Genomic DNA, 16,852 nt, shown 5'->3' with positions numbered 1-16,852 from the left:
ACTCAATAGCTCAGAGTTGGGAGTGTTGTCCCTCCTATCAAGTTTGAGAAGTACAATCCCACAAAGCTCTCAGTCCCCATAGCTAGGCAGCAGCTACAAAGAAAAAAACTGGCCAACAAGATATGTATTAGGATTGAACCTGAAACTGAATGGCCATGAAGTGAATTTCTAAACCGCATTGCTCTGCCCACACTTATTACTGCAAATGCTAAAGGCTCAAATAATACCATTTCCACAGGACAAGAATGGATTAATGGTTTAAATGATTTGCTTTTCTTTGCCATGATGAATGCCATATTTGCCAACGTAAAAGATGCATTTTCTTCACTTTTAAATACATAAAAAAATTCCTGAGCCAAAGGAATTCTCAAGTTGGACGACCCAGAATGATATACATTGATCAACTCTCTTGTGATGTCAAGTTACAAATAGAAGACCTCAAAAATGTCAAGAAAGACAATAATGCTTGGAGAGAAAGAATGGTTTGGGGCTGGGCAACATGCTTGAAGCAATAAAAAATGAAGTACAAACTCATGAAAACTTGCTTACAGTACTTGGGTAATTATGTGGGGAAGTCACATCATCTCATTAAACCTCCTTCCTCTTCATACATAACCTACACCTGTTGTGTATCTTACATTATTAAATGATTGTATTACTTTTATAAAGCATTATTTAATTATCTAAATGAAAAATTCTCCAAGCCTGTCAGCTATTCACAATGAGTGGATGACAACAAAATCATAGCAGTGGAGAGCCACTTGGTGGATGATTGAAGTTACATAAGACATCGCAGCCAGAAATACAAGTTTTACATCCTGTGTAATTTTATTCTCTTGACCAAAACATAAACAACTAAAACAGTTGATCTGAAAGAAGATAAAGTTAACATACAGTATTCTTCCCATAACACGCAGTTGATTCAGGAGAAATTCAAAGTTTCCTACTTTATTTCAGCAACAGAGTACTTACATGCACAGAATCATTCATTTGCCCCCAACAAAACCTCTTTAAGCTATCTTCCTGTAAGTCTATGATGAAGCATATTAAATTTGTTTTTCCACACAAATATACTTGTACAATAAGGGTGCAACTTATAAGCTGGCAAATATGGTAAAAAAAGCACCCAGACACCCTGTAAAGTGGTTGGCACCACGAAGGGCATCCAGCCATAGAAACCATACCAAAACAACATAAATAGGGCCTGGTTCAGCTGTGCGACTTGCCAGTTCCTGTCAAACCATCTGATCCATGCCAGCATGGAAAACAGACGTTAAATGAAGATAAAGAACCAAAAGGGTTAAGTTTCTAAGGAAGTGAAGGGCAAATGTGGAGGTGGGTCAGCTTACCGTTGTAGAAGGGAACTGTTGAACTGCCATGTTTTTGTCTGTAGGCCAACCGACATAATTCATGTTGTACATATTTGGATACGAATTGCCAGGATGCAACTGTTGATGCTTCTGTTGCTGCTGCTGCTGCTGCTGTTGTTGTTGCTGGTGATGGTGTTGCTGTTGTTGTTGATGCTGCTGTTGCTGTTGGAGGTGGTGTTGCTGCTGTTGAAGTAGATGTTGTTGTTGGTGTTGTTGCTGGTGGAGGTGGTGTTGTTGTTGAAGTTGTTGATAGTGTTGCTGTTGTTTTTGGTGTTGTTGCTGCTGCTGCTGTTGTTTCTGGTGGTGCTGCTGATGATGGCGTTGCTGTTGTTGATGATACTGCAGCTGCAGCTGTTGATGGTGCTGCTGCTGCTTCTGTTGATGATGGTGATGATGCTGGTTGTGGCGATGTTGGTTACTGCCATCGTGTGCAGCATTAGGCACAAGTGGACTGGGCTGCAGTGGCCCTGAAGGGGGGTGGGGGTGGAAAAGAAAGAAAGCAACAAAAACACAGAGTTTAGTCATACAACCCCGACATTACGGTACAACAACAACATGGTGGTTCATTAGGCATTTCATATCACAAAACTGATAAACCAGTTCTGCCATTGATTCCATGTTTCCAACAAACCAATTATTATTTCATGGCATTTATGATGACAACAACAACATCAAAGGACTTTGTGAGAAGAAAACTTCATTTATATTTGGCAAATAATCCAACACAGACACACAAGTTTGGTTTTTACACAGGCAAGAAATACAACTCAACACATCACACAGCCTCCTTTCTTGCACACAACATCTTAGTCCGCTTACATTTGGCTTTATTTCTTTCCATCATTTTATACACCCTAGTATTAAACAGGTGCGCATATGTATATAAATATATAGACAAGCAAGAAACTACTGGTAGCTTCTATCTTTACACTGTGAACACTAAATGATATTTCTCTCTCACTGGATGGAGTGCTTCTTGCATTAACAGAACAGTAAATTTTATATACATATATATATATGTGAGTGTGGGGAAGCCCTGTGTGTGTGTGTGTGGGGGGGGGGCTGGCTCAGATAGTTCAAAAGCTTCATTCACATAAACTTCATCGTTTCAATCAACCACATTTCAAACAACAAAAAACAATGTCTGAGATATTTACTTTGATGATGCGAATTACCCCAGTTTTCCCTGTTCATGGCCATGTTGTCCCTCTTCTGTTGGGAAGCATCTTGCTTATTGTTGTTGGTGTTCTCTCTGAAACAAAAAAAAAAAAAAATTAAAAAAAATAACAGGTTCACATACAATGTTTCCCCCTCAACAAACTGGAGACCCATCTTTACTGGACATTAACAAATGGAAACTAAAGGAAACTTTTGTCTCAATAGTTTGTAATAAAAAAACCAATTAAATGCTGACCACATAACTATTACATAACTATTACATCGACATGGATTTCAGTATTTGTGGTTTTGCTAGGATTATATCGACATGTATGGCTGGTATTTATCATGTTTTGTATTCCTAGAAGCAAGAGGAGGAGGTGGGGAGAGAGAAGGAAAGAGATACAGCAATTGAGTTCAAAAGGAGGAGATAAAGAACGAGAGAGAAATAGAAAAAAAAGAAGCTTCTTGAAAGTAAAGCAGGCAAAATAGGAAAAAGAAAAAGGCTGACGTACTTGTTTCTCTTGCTACGCTTCATAGGACACTCGACGAGAATGTGTCCGATCTTACCACAGGCATGGCAGCATCTGTCTGTTGGGGGTTTGCCTTCCTTTAAGCGATTGGCATCAAAATAGAAGTCCTGACAGGTTAAAAGAGAACATTGAAAAGTTACAAAGCTGTAACACAGAGAGGTGAGATGGTGTGAGGGCGGTTGCTATGGAGGTAGATCCAGTCACCCTTGTTAACGGGCACAAAACCTGGATTCAAAATGATGGATGATGAGGAGTGGAAAAAAAGCAATTAGAAAAAAATGCTGAAAAAAAATATTCTGTAATATTTTTGCTGACTCATGTTCTGAGTTCAAATTTTGCTGTGGTTTACTTTGTCTTTCATCCTTTCAGGGTCGATAAAATAAAGTTGCTGATCTCTAAAAGTGGATGGGACATGTGGAAGTGGGAGACCCAGGAAGACATGGGACAAAGTACAGAAGCATGACCTCAGGACACGGAACCTTTTAGCCGAGACGACTGAGATGCCTGATGCCTTGCCATACGCAGGAAGACCAGTACTCCACAGCAGGAGTGATAAGACTGATCCTTCTGGTGATGTAAAGTACTCATGGTGGGGTCACATAAAAGCGCACATGTGGTACCATGTAAAAGTACCCAGTACACTGTGTAAAGGGCATCCAGCTGTGGAACCATGCCAAATCAGACTGGAACTTGGTCCAGCTCCCCAGTTCTGGTCACACCATCCAACCCATACCAGCTCAGACAATGGACGTTAACCATTGATGATGATGATGATGATGATGATAAGAACTCAGGACCTTCTGTCAAAATTAGAAAGAATTACATTTTTTTATTCATTTATCATTATTTTATTTTTTGTATCTTTGACTTTATAAAAGTAACCTTACTCAACTGTGAAGTCAAACTGTGGTCCTCATTTATTTTAACAGTTGACCGACTCCTCTCCAAACTCAATGGATCCACTTGCTGGATCTCAATGTCTGTAATTACCAGCCAGTGAGATCGAGAAGCAACATAATGACTGTTAAGTGGCAACGAGTTTGGAACCTAGACTTGGATAACATTTTAAAGCCACAACATTTGTGATAATTTGAAAACAACTAGAAAATAAGAAAACTGAAAAAAAATAAGGGAAACTCGAAATTGAAAGTAGATGGTACCTACCCCGAGTGTTTCATAATTCGGGGGAATTTTAGAGATGGGAGTGCCATATACATTACGTCCATTGATGAAGGTTTTCAGAATGTAGTTGTTCACTAGAATGAAATGGAGAGTTAAATGTTAAGAGAGGGAGAGAGTGTTTTAGAGCAAAGACCCACAGAGAAACATGTGTGTGGGTCACGTTTCACAGAGTTACATACATTCTGAGAAACACACACACACACACACAAGGATAAAACATACATAAAGTGAAATCCATCACAAACACACACACACACAGCAATATACACACACTCACTAAAGATAAAACATGCACTGGCAAATCCACAATAAAACATACACAATTGTTCTCATACAGAGCAAGTTAATAAACACACACAGAGTAAATATGCAGAGACACACATTGCTGAGAACATGAGCCAAAGTGTGAGGGGTTTTTGGGGGGGGGGGATTGTACATCCTGGTATAGATTCAGTTTGCTAGGCATAGGATTATATAATGATAATGGACTGGTAATTAGGGAAGAGAGAGAGAGAGAGAGAGAGAGAGATGGGGAAGAGAATGAGAGAAAGGAAAAATGTGATAGAGAAGGAAAAGAGACAAGAGAAAGCGAGACTTACTTTTTCTGGACAAACCAGCACCGAGGTTGTGGTTGATATCAAATGGATCTGAAAGAGAAAACAAACAGAATTTGAAAGAGAGCAATGGAGGAGGAGGAAAGGGGAGGAGGAGGAAGAGGAGGAGGAGGAAGAAGGAGGAAGGAGGAGGAGGTGAACCACTGGTAGAGATGTAACTAACTTGTACCACCCAGCAAAGCAGCTTCCATTACTTTATGAGCATCTCACAAGCACACCAAACAAGGAAGCCTACAACGTAGTCACTCATGAAAGACATTTTGCCTTTCTTGAGGTTTGCCAGTGTTGTGCATCCTCTTCACACCTGCTTAAATGAAATCCATGTCTCAATATATATATATATATATATATATATATATATATAGGAAACAAGGAATAAAACACTCACTGCTACTGTGGAGGTGTAGAAAGTCTCGGTGTACGCAAATGAAACAGATGCGGGTGGAGTAAGGTGACTTTGTCTTCCTCTCACGCAGACATCACATACTAACATGCAGTCTTTCAGTGAAACAAAAGCAATTGAGAGAGAGAGAGAATGGTCTTTGCCTCTTACCTTCAATGGCTAGACATTTTCCATTCCAGAGTTTCTCAAGTTTGGTCAGCTGCGAATGCTGTCGAATTGTGACTACCATTTGGACATCAAACTTCTCAGTATAAAACACAAACAGACCAATCCACAGCTCGGCTACTGACTGCTTGTTCTGGCCACAATACTTCCAGGTATTTTTCTACACACAAAAAGAGAGAAAGAAACAGAGGTACTTAACAGGATGATGATGATGATGATGATGATAGTCATAGCGGCAATGCTTATTATAAATAGTGATTGTTGTTGTTGTTTAGCCATGAGTCAAGTAGATCTATGGTCCAGTCATGACCATCCCGTGTTTTCTTATGTGCAAGAGAACTTGGGACCACAAAGATGATGTAGAGTGATTTAGGGGAGATTTTGACTGTTATTCCTAAAGCCGGTCAAATGATTACATAAGAGCTGTTCCGCTGATCAGATCAACTGGAATGCTTGCCACTGACAGAGCACCAGTATATATTAGTAATCCTGGACGAATTTGACCTCAGTAGAATTTGAGTGTAACAATCTGACTGGACATTTATTTGGGCCCCTCTTCTGATACTGTTACCCACCATTCTAACAGACCCTTTAGAGACAAACGAAAGAGGGAGCACAGAAATGACTGGCTTGCTCATCTTTGAAAGGTTAAATATAAAATATCTAATATATATATTAAAAAAAAAATATCTGATAAAACTTACCAGGTTTGCCAAGTCTTCAAAGAACCAGGCATTCCAGCTGTCAACCAAGTGGACAGGTTTCTCACCCTCATATAACTGCAAAGACAGAGACGGACAGACATTAAAAAAAACAAATAAATCCAGAAGTCTTATTAACTGAAGGAAAGACAGAAGAAAAGTGAGGGTAGAGAGAGAGAGAGAGAGTTTGTGTGGGTGAGGACACACAGACACACCTATTTATACATTCAAGCTTATTTTTAGTTTGTAAAGCAAATCGACTGACCAAGCTATGATTAGCATGGATCCATCAAAGAAGACAGCTGAGCAAGATGCTGCACAACAGGAATAACACTGAAACCAATAAAGTAAACAAAAGAGAGACAATCTGAAGCAAAAACGGCTTACCTCTTGCAGAACAGGAATCACTGGAGGATCACACTGCTGTAGATAGTGCAGTAACATGAGGATGTATGCGTAGGAGGAAAGACTACCTTTTGAGGCATCCCCGATTTCACAAACCTACACAACAAAACAATAATTTATCATCAATGATTTAACATCTATTCATTCAGGTTTGCATGGGTCAGGCAAATTCCACTGAGGCAGATCTTTCTACAGCTGGAGGCCCTTCCTGCTGCCAACCCCCCACCTCTTTCCAAGTACTGACATAAACAGCTCAATGGCTGGACAGGTTTTCATGGAAGATTACAAATGAATAACATCACTTGTACTTTCTAGAGAATCCCCTTTGCTCTTCTAGCAGTGATTGATTATACTGCTCCACCGATCACTGGGTATGACATACCCCTGTATTACCTGGTCGACCCTCTGAGTGGTTACCTTCAGCTTTATTTCACCAGATATTTTCCTCCACTCAGTGTTCCTTCGTCTTGCTTGCAACAGTGAATTTACCAACCTCTCCATAGCACTTATTTGCAACAGGCAGGACAGAACCATTGAGGAAAAAAACTACTAAAAAACTCCATGTATAAGAGAGATGTTTCTCACCAAAATCAAGATTTTAAAAAATGGTTGTATTGTATTACTTCGTAAAATTTTCTTCCATACCTTTTTTTTTTATCAAAATAAAAACAAAAAGCACAATAACGTCCTGGGTGAGGTTAACAAGTAGAGTCCTGTGGAGAAGGGACCACCTCCATGGGGTCCCATTAGAAGCAGCCATCATTAAACTTTCTGACTGGATTCCTACACATGTCCAACTGAGTCAATGGATGTCATCCAACCATCTTGCACTTTGTCTACCCCCAAGTCTCCTGCCAGTTGGCTCCTGGTCTACCCCAGAGTCTCCAGCCAGTTGGCTCAGCTTGAAGAATCTTTCTAGTAATTCTTCCTTGCAACATTCTAACATGTCTGTCATATAAATTACTCCCTAGAAATTAAATAAAGCACTGATTTGAGATGTGGAGCTGATTGTTCTTTTTTTCTACTTCAAATTTGGACTTAAAATATCTGAAGTTATTTCCAGAACTGGAGAAAGTACCACCAGCAACTTACCTTAGCGAAAACCTTCAAAGCATACCCAAGAATGGCCACCCGCTGGTCAATTTCTGTATACAGTTTCAATAGCTTTGTGTTATGTTGAGCCTAGGAGAGGTGAAAAAGAGGAAAAAAATAAAACCAATCAAAAGAGGAAAAAAAATCAATAAAGAAATGCACAAAATCAAAAAAACAAAACCTATCTATTTTGTTGTTTAAACCCAGTCAGTCATGAATAATTTAAGTAGGATCAATAAGAATATATTTTAGCAGACATGAAAGTTCAGCGGAGTGATTGAGTTACAGCATTGATTTCGTTCTAGGCTGCTACACTCTCAGTTCAAATATTCCAAAGGTTTGTCTTGAATTTTTCATCTGATTGATGATATTATTTTGGACGAGATAGGATGAGGCTTGATTTAATTGAACATATGTCACTATGCTCACAAAAAAATCTAATCCATATATATATCATCATATTTTAATATCCAAGCAGTTAGAAATGATATGTGTGTGCCTCCCTCCACTTGAAACTGGTGTTGGTCTGTTTAGGTCCCCTAACTTAGCAGTTTGGCAAAAATGACTGATAGAATAAGTACCAGATTTAAAATAAGTACGGGGGTCAATTAAGCCCTTCAAGATGGTGCCCCAGCATGGCCACAGTGCAATGACTGAAAGAAGAAAATAATAATTTAATTTTTCTTAAATCTCTCACTTCAAGACTTGTGTGCCATTTGAAAAAAAACAAAAAAAAAGAAAGAAAGAATTCATCTGAAACAACAGAAAACCATTCTGCAGCATTTTTTCACATGAACAGGTTATTTCATAGATTTTGACTCTGATCAATATCAATACAGCAATCGTCCACCATTTATTATTCTGGTCATTAACAACTTGGACATACCTGCTTTTATAAAAAGTTCTTATTGATCAGTTAATCAATAAATCAATAGGTTGTTGTTGTTGTCAAACATGTGCCAACAAAGGAGACTCTACATGCTGACTTCATCTGCTAGAAATAGCAACCAAATACCCCGAAAATCACATGGTTCCGGGTTCAGTCCCACTGTGTGGCACCTTGGGCAAGTGTCTTCTACTATAGCCTCGGGCCAACCAAAGCCTTGTGAGTGGATTTGGTACGCGGAAACTAAAAGAAGCCCGTCATGTGTATATATGTGTGTGTGTGTCTGTCTGTCTGTGTTTTCGCCACCACCATTACTTGACAACTGATGTTGGTGTGTTCACATCCCCGTAACTTAGTGGTTCAGCAAAAGGGACAGATAGAGGAAGTACTAGGTTGAGAAAGAATAAGTCCTGGGGTCGATATGTTTTCACTAAAGGCAGTGCTCCAGCATGGCCACAGTCAAATGACTGAAACAAGTAAAATGATAAAAGCAAAGATGAAATCCACCCAGGCCCCCCCCCCCCACCATTATGTTTAATTTGTTTTAATTTAAACTTACAAGAGTGTTGTACAGACTGATATCTCCTTCTAAATTGCTGTTTTTCAGTTTGAACTTGACAATCGGTACCTTGGCAGTAGTGATTGCAACAACACCATACAGTTGCTTGTTCTCGCGCAGTTTTTGAGCTAAACTCTCAATAATACAGACGCAGTCGAGACCCTTGTAAAAATTAAACAAAAAAAAAGAGGAAAAAATGATTAAAAACAAAAATTTTATTAAATTGCCAGTAATTTTGTTTAATGGATTAGAAGAAATAAAATTGGAGAGAGAGAGAGATTAGTGAAGTGGCTGGTAAATGAGAGACAATAGGAGTGATGAGAAGAGAAGAAGGGTCAGGTTGAGATAGGGGACAGTGGGGACAGTTGAGAGGGACAGGCAGAGATAGTTGCAGTGATGCGGGAGATGTGATACTTACATCAGCGTTTTGGTGGTTACAGAATGTAATGCAGATGTCGAGGTCACTATTCTGAAAGCCAAATCCATTGCAGGAGGAACCAAATAAATGTAGACGAGCTTCTGTAATGGGGGAGAAAACAGTGGAATATTTTAGTTGGTAGAGAAGAGAAGAGAGAAGGTGGACAGAGAGGGTGGGGGGGAGTAGAGACTGAATGGGGAGGGGAAGAGGAAAGAAATGATAGAGAGAGAGAGAGAGAGAGAGAGGAATGCGATTAGAGGAGAAATAGGGAATAAGAGAATGAAGGGGCAAAGTAGAGAGAGAGAGAGACATACATAGAGGAGAGAAAGTTTAAGAGAATAAAGGTGAAAGAGCAGGGAGGGAAAGAAGGGAGATTTTGAAAGAGAGAAGGAAACATAAAACAAAAATAAAAAGGGAAATAATACCTGGGTACCATTCTCGGATGAGACATTCCAAACCTTTAACTATCTTTTCCCTGTCTTCGGTGCTCAAGTCTGTGGGACCAAGATCTTCTGTCAACAGAATATACAAGAAAGAGATCAGTAAGTCCACCAAGCGATGTATTGCATGCAGCTGGGACACTGGACAACAGTAAATATTGATTTCATTTGCTAATTCGTTTTTCACATCCATTTTTCCATACTAGCATGGGTTAGACAAATATATTTTTGAAGTATTGTTTTACAGCCAGAGGCCTTTACCTGTTTTTCAAATAAGGGGTTTCTTATTTCCTAGCTTAAAAAAAGGTGCAAAGCCAGCAGATGATATGCTGACATCAGGAGTGACAAATGTCACCACCTGGAACTCAGTGACTTTTGGAGAAACACAAACAGAAACACACACACACACGCATGGAAGCTATGAGATTAAGAAGTTTACTTTCCAACCATGTGATTCCAGGTTCAGTCTCACTTTGAGCACTATTATAGTGATGATGGGTGGGTTAGTGGTTGGTGGGTTGAGCTCATGATCAAAAAAGGTTTGTGAACAATGAGAATAAATAAAGATTACATTTGTTTGACAGAATAATTTGAATGCTGAAGGGTCAAACAATGTAGTCCTACATCACCGTAAAGAGAACGAATGGTCAAGCTGGAGTACTTTTGATCATAGGTCCACTCAGCCAGAGCTGATTGGGGGGGGGGGGAAGAAGCAGCAGCAGCAGCTAAGCAATGGACATAAAAAAGAACAAAGACTTACTTGGTATTTGCATGAGCATCTCATTCAAAAGCTTCAAACTCTCCTCAGTCATGGCTGGTAAGGGCAATAAAGGAGGGAGTTTCTCCTCGGGACAGTCGTTCTTCAAATGCCCTTCTTTTTCACAGATGCTGCACACTTTTGCTGGTCCCTAATGTGAAACACGATACAGACAAAAACAACACTAGAGGCTCACGTTAAGAGGAACACAACCGACCACAAACCCCCAAAATGTAAATAGCAGCAAATAACACAGTGGCTTGAGCTGGGGAGAAATAACAGCCAAATCACCCTCAAATCACAACCTATCGTTTAGAAAAAGTAAGTGACCCTACATTGGAGAATGCTGTGCAAGATATAGAAAAGATGGGGTTGCCACACCTTTGGATCATAGGGCTGCTTGACCAGAACAGGACTAAACAACGACAAGGTGAATGGATTGATGTTTGCTGCAGCCACAACCCCATCCCATCACAAAACAAGACAGCTTCTATGTGGTTGCTGAACATCCCAGAAATAGCAGCCAAATCTCCATCAAATTTCACTCTTAAAAAAGAAAAGGGAAAGCATTTTGGATATAATATATCAAACAATAAGTTGGGATGGTCATGACTGGAATACTTTTGATCATAAGGCTGATCTGGGATTAAATGATAATCAGTTACCCAATCATTTCTTACAATGACAAGAAACTACAAATGTTTTAAGAGAAGTCAAATGTGATGCCCCAGGGTGCATCTACTCCCCATCCCACAACACACCCGGGCCCTTGATGGTCACATTGCAGCCAATATGAAATGGGAAGGATTCCAGACTGGAATTGAACACTAATCACAGACTGCTCTGGTAATCACTGTCAGGCTGTCGACCTGGTACCATTATGCAAATGAGTAAGGCGGTGAGCTGGCAGAAATGCTTAGCAGTATTTTGTCTGGTGAAAAGATGGGATTGCTTTGGCTGGAATGCCTTCAATTGTTGACCTGCTTAGTCGGGGGCCAACCCCTGGGAATAAACAAAACAACAGCAAACATGAGCACTAGAAAGAGAAAGCAAACCAAATGCCACACTCACCTTTCCATCAGACAAGTTTTCAACGGAGAAAACATAAGCACAGCCTTCGTTACTGGGAGACTGTTGGGAAGAAGTGTGCGTATTTCCTGAAGAATCTACATCGTCATCACCATCATCATCTGAACATTGAGATGATCCAGCTGACTGGGTGGATTGCTGTTCTGGTTCATAAACATCATTAACCAACATTGTGTTGTTATCAGAGCCCTTGGAAGGAGATTGTGCCAGTGAGTTAGGGGGTGGAGTCTTGCAGCTGGGATCTTTGGGAGCCCGGTCGGTACCATTCATTTGTGTTGCTGTAGTTGTTGCTGCTGTTGATGTTGTTGTTGTTGTTGCAGTTATCGATCCTACTGATTGCTGTTCATTGTTGTCTTTCTTTCGACTGCTGCTAGACGAGTTGGAAGTAGGCGGAAAGCCGAAGTAGAGGCAGGTTTTCACAAGACAATCTTGGAAATACTCAAAAATCTTCCTTCCGCTCACAGACCTGGCAATGTTTCGCTTTGTAGAAAATGGATCTAAGTAACGAAAAGATTGTTTTTAAATTTAGAATTAATGTTGATGTTACTGATAATGACATTATTGATAACCAATATTATTGGTATTGATACAATTTCATATGATTGCCCCTCCTTTCAATAAATAACAGCTAACCTTTCAAATTACACCCCACTGTCTTAATAAAACACTGTATAATGTAGTCTACGATACATGCTGAAAATATCTGAATGGTCATGCCTGGAATACCTTTGACCATGGGTTTGTTCGATCAGGTTTGATGTAGGGTAAACACACACCTGGAGACCCTAATTTACTTCCAGAGCTAATAACATTCTTACTTGCATCCGGAATAGCTTTACCTTCAACAGAGAAATTTGTACACACATATACACTCTTAACTCCAGAAGCTAACAACACAAACCAATGCAGTAGATTCTATGTGGTCACACAATTTGCTGGAAATAGCAGCCAAAACCCTTTTCATATTGTGCCATACTGTCTTAGAAAAAGACACATTGGGTAGTACCAGATACATGGCCGTCTTTGAATGAATAAAGATGAGATGATTACCAATGGACATCTTTAGTTTTAGCCCTGACCTTGGGGATAAACAACAAACCACATACCCACATCCATGCTAAACACACTCAAACATGGCAAGGTCTCTTATTTCTAAAACCTAACCAAATACATACACCCTTCCTCACAACCATACTGTCAGCCCTACACAAAATAATCCCTTTATACAACACATTTTGGCCCCTGTCACCAACAACAAACCATAGTCAGAGAGATGGTTCTACAACTCCAACATACCTTCAATGGCAAGTCGTTTGGTCTTCCAGTTCTTTGCCACCCGGGTCAACTTGTTCTCATAGTTGATTGAGATGACAGTGCTGGAACTGTCGAAGCCCTGACAGTAAAACTTCAACATCTCCAACCATAATTCACCAACATTTAACATATTCTTCACTTGAAAGATTGATGCCTGATTATAAGAAGAGACAAGACAAGAGTGGAACGATTAGCTGGCACTTGATATTGGGGAAAATCTGAGGGAGAAAAATGTGAGGAATGAAGAAAGGAAGCAAAGCGAGAGAAATAGAAAAATCATCAGAAGATTTTGTCTCGAAAGGATTAATAAAGAGAGAGATTTGGAGATATACTTACTGCTTTTGTAATGGTCTCAAAAAATCTCTCTCTCTGTTTCTCATCTGTTGCCCGCTGAAATATAAAAAAATAGATAAGCTTATCACATAGAGAGAGAGAAAGAGAGAGAGAGAGAGAGAGAGAGAGACAGACAGACAGACAAAGACACAGAGAGAGAGTAGGCGTGTGTGTGAAGCTGATGAGGGAACCTACCAGAAGGTCTCGGTCATTTTCACATTACTTTTATGTGTATTTTGGACAAAGCTAAGATACAAAGTCAATGCTTGAGTGAACTGACACCAAGTGTATCACTGGTATTTATTTTTTATTAAGACCCGTGAAACCATCCTAAAACAGAAAGTGGAACCTTGCATGGCCCCTGGCCAAGCCAGTTCTCTGTCAAACCGTCCAACCCATGCCAGCATGGAAAACAAACGTTGATGATGATGGTGAGTGTGGATATACATACATATATCAATCTGAGTGTGTATGTGTAGATATGCACATACATTCATAAATGTGCGTGTGTGAGTGATCCAGTTGAGATGAGAAAAAAAAGAAGAAAAAAACCCAAAGAATGAAGAATGAAGAATTCTTACCACGTGGTAGACAGGCAAAATAGGGTTTGGGATTCTCTGTAGAAAATAAACTGTCATCAAATAGGTACAGTAAGCCGGTAGAGTTCCCTCCTGTTGACGGTCAACACGACATAGCTGTTGGAGAAACGAGAATGAAATGAAAAAAATAGAGGAATGAATTTATACAGACACACTCAAGGGGACTCTATTGAGTCAATCCAAAACAATATGGATAAAAGACAACAAAACCCCTACAAATACAAACCTTTGCCCAATAACGGAATGCCACAGCTAATTTTTTAGCTCTGATGTCAATTGAGCTGTAGATACCTAGAAGCTGACTAGTTTGACGAGCTAGTATGGAGTTGACGGTGATTTGACAGTACAGTTGGTGCTTGTCATTGGATCTGAAATACACCAATGGGACTTTGGCCAAAAAGTCCTTTTCCACATCTTTGAAGAGGTCTGAAAAGATACAGAAAACTTAACATGAAACAAAACAAGAGAAAACACAGAGGGGGAGAAAGAGAGGGAACATGGCCCCTTGGGTAAATGTACTATAGCCCCCAACTAGACCAAAGTTCTACGAGGGGATATGGTAGACAGAAACTGAAAGAAGCCTGCCATGTCAGTACAAGGTGCTAAAAAAAGAAAACTACAACACGTATCAATTCTTTGGCATTGAATCTCCTTCTTTGAAGAAGGAATCCGCTTCTGAAACCATACACTTTATCCAGCATCATTTCAATTGATGGAAGCATTCCTGGAACTCCTATTTTGAGGGATAGCAAGCAACTGACTTGTCGCATTTCCTTGGATTTTCTCAACAAATGCAACCATGAAAAAGTGGACATTAACAATGATGATGGTGATGAAAATGTATCAGTGAAAACAGATGAAAAAATAAAAAGAAACAAACCTTGCAAAGTTCAACAGCACAAAGAGTAGCAACAGAAAGAAAAGTTTAGAGAAATTAGGAAAGCCAAGAGTGAAAAATAATATTTTGATTTTAGAAATAATTCAAGAAGAAATAAATTGATGTCCTCACCTGATTTTTTAAGGCTTTCATAAGTCATTTTCAGGCCATTTGCCAATTTCATGTCAGGTGGGGTTTCTAAATCTATGTTGAGATCACTGCTTTTCAAACCAAACTCGCTCTGCACTGAACCATACAGATGTAACTTTACACCTGACAAACAGAAAAGTTGGAAATAGTAAGGTGTACATATTTACCAGTTGATAATTACAGGTGAATATACTTAAATAATCACAGGTGTATATGTTCCTAAAATGGCCACCTTATTTACTTCTTTTATATCGCAATTTGCAAGAGAAGACTAGCATCATTGATCACAGCATTTCTGCTGGTGACAGTGACAAAGGGGGTATTTATTACTCAGTGTAGAACAAATACCCACAAGGATTTTGAAGAAAACTGACTTTCTGGATTTTCTCATTGATGCATACATCACATAAAAAGTGTGTGTGAGCGTATGTGTACACACAAGTGTGTGAAAGTAAGGCAAATGTGATCATGTCTTTTTATTAACTGACATAGGTTGCTCAAACTGCACCTGTTGGTACAATAACTCTTCCTCTCTGGTAACTGTTTTTCCTGCTGTTCTTCATTGCAGGAAAATATTGAGTTCCAAAAAGAAGCCAAATGCTATCATTGAGTTCTTGACACAGGGGTGGGGTGTGCATGTTGTCTGACATCCACAGAAGGCTCCAGGGTGACACCAGTAATAACAAACTTCTTACCTGTATAGCCATGCATTTGACTAGCTAGAAACAGCAGTGAATCTTCCATCAAATTACATCTTACCAGCTTAACAAATGATGATCACATTTGATTATGTATGCCTAGATATTCAAGCCTGAAGCACATTTGTCCAAAGGACTGCTGGATTAGGGCTGACCCGGGGCTGACCAAGAACTAAGGCCACTCAAAAGCTCTTACCTTTTATGTCTTCTTGCAGAAATTGTTCAACCTTTTGGACAAACTTCTTCCGGATCTGAACCTCAGCTTTGGTCAAGCCATGCTCTTTATAGACACGCTCCACTGTGTCTTCTATATCTCGCAGTTGAAGTGAAGTCGGTGTGGGCAGTTTCCTCAGCTTGTCTTTTGCTGCCGCTATCTGCAAATACACCAAAGAACTGATGAATCAATGGTTTACTGTTATGCAAATTAAACTCTTCAAGCGTGTCGCCTTCGTATGGCCACAGTCCAACGACTGAAAGACCAAAGAGATTTAGTAAAAGGGAGAAAATGCAGATAGAAAAAGAAAGAAAGAAAAAAACAATAAAAGTGCAGAAAGCAAATTTGAATGAAAGAAGATTTCATGAAAATTTAAGGAAATAAAGAGAAGGAAAAGAAAAAGAAAATGAAAGAAGATGAAGTGAAATGAGAGAAAAAGAAGCAAGAGTGTAAAGAAGATATTGGAAAATGGTGAGGAATGAGCCGAAGGAAATGGCAGGAATCTCACCTCTTTGCGCCACTGGTGTTTAATGGTTCGGATGTGTGTCAGGCAATCTGCATCATTCATACAATGGAATTCACATAAACGGCAGAAATACTTGGCATCTGGAAACCGGGCAGATCGCTGTGGAAACAAGAGACTACGTATCAAATGCAGGCCAATTACATCAACATATTTTGATATATTTATGCAAAACACAGAAATCAGAAGACCTGAAATAAATGAGAATACTATAAAGCCTTATTGTGGGTTAAATAAAAATGTCAACACAATCTTTCTATACTGTTGATGTAATCTGTGTTGAGCATATGTATTGTTTAATTAATGATAAACCATCAAAAGTACAAATATGCAAATTAGGCTATCCACAACAGTGCTAGACTAATTCAGAAC

The 16,852-nt window shown here is 39.4% G+C and overlaps 1 protein-coding gene across 3 annotated transcripts in view; it reads right to left on the bottom strand.

Annotated features, from left to right (window-relative positions):
- The window catches only part of LOC106876084 (terminal uridylyltransferase 4-like), a 31,267-nt gene that overhangs the window by 7,926 nt on the left and 6,489 nt on the right, over positions 1–16,852 (bottom strand). For all 3 annotated transcript variants that reach the window (XM_052976116.2, XM_089340281.1, XM_089340282.1), the window contains exons 5-25: positions 16,466–16,582; positions 15,940–16,117; positions 15,028–15,168; positions 14,245–14,444; positions 14,001–14,114; positions 13,423–13,476; positions 13,069–13,240; positions 11,755–12,269; positions 10,687–10,834; positions 9,912–9,998; positions 9,487–9,587; positions 9,069–9,230; positions 7,624–7,713; positions 6,514–6,627; positions 6,130–6,204; positions 5,411–5,585; positions 4,843–4,890; positions 4,226–4,317; positions 3,044–3,168; positions 2,528–2,622; positions 1,350–1,837 (exon numbers count right to left, since the gene is read on the bottom strand). In XM_052976116.2, the coding sequence (XP_052832076.2) occupies positions 1,350–1,837; positions 2,528–2,622; positions 3,044–3,168; positions 4,226–4,317; positions 4,843–4,890; positions 5,411–5,585; positions 6,130–6,204; positions 6,514–6,627; positions 7,624–7,713; positions 9,069–9,230; positions 9,487–9,587; positions 9,912–9,998; positions 10,687–10,834; positions 11,755–12,269; positions 13,069–13,240; positions 13,423–13,476; positions 14,001–14,114; positions 14,245–14,444; positions 15,028–15,168; positions 15,940–16,117; positions 16,466–16,582 (3,291 nt within the window). The remainder of the gene's footprint in view (positions 1–1,349; positions 1,838–2,527; positions 2,623–3,043; positions 3,169–4,225; positions 4,318–4,842; positions 4,891–5,410; positions 5,586–6,129; positions 6,205–6,513; positions 6,628–7,623; positions 7,714–9,068; positions 9,231–9,486; positions 9,588–9,911; positions 9,999–10,686; positions 10,835–11,754; positions 12,270–13,068; positions 13,241–13,422; positions 13,477–14,000; positions 14,115–14,244; positions 14,445–15,027; positions 15,169–15,939; positions 16,118–16,465; positions 16,583–16,852) is intronic.

Source organism: Octopus bimaculoides, chromosome 23, assembly GCF_046866305.1.
Source record: "Octopus bimaculoides isolate indiv1 chromosome 23, ASM4686630v1, whole genome shotgun sequence".
Classification (NCBI taxonomy): Eukaryota; Metazoa; Mollusca; class Cephalopoda; order Octopoda; family Octopodidae; genus Octopus; species Octopus bimaculoides.
This window is presented reverse-complemented; position numbering and strand designations above follow the sequence as displayed.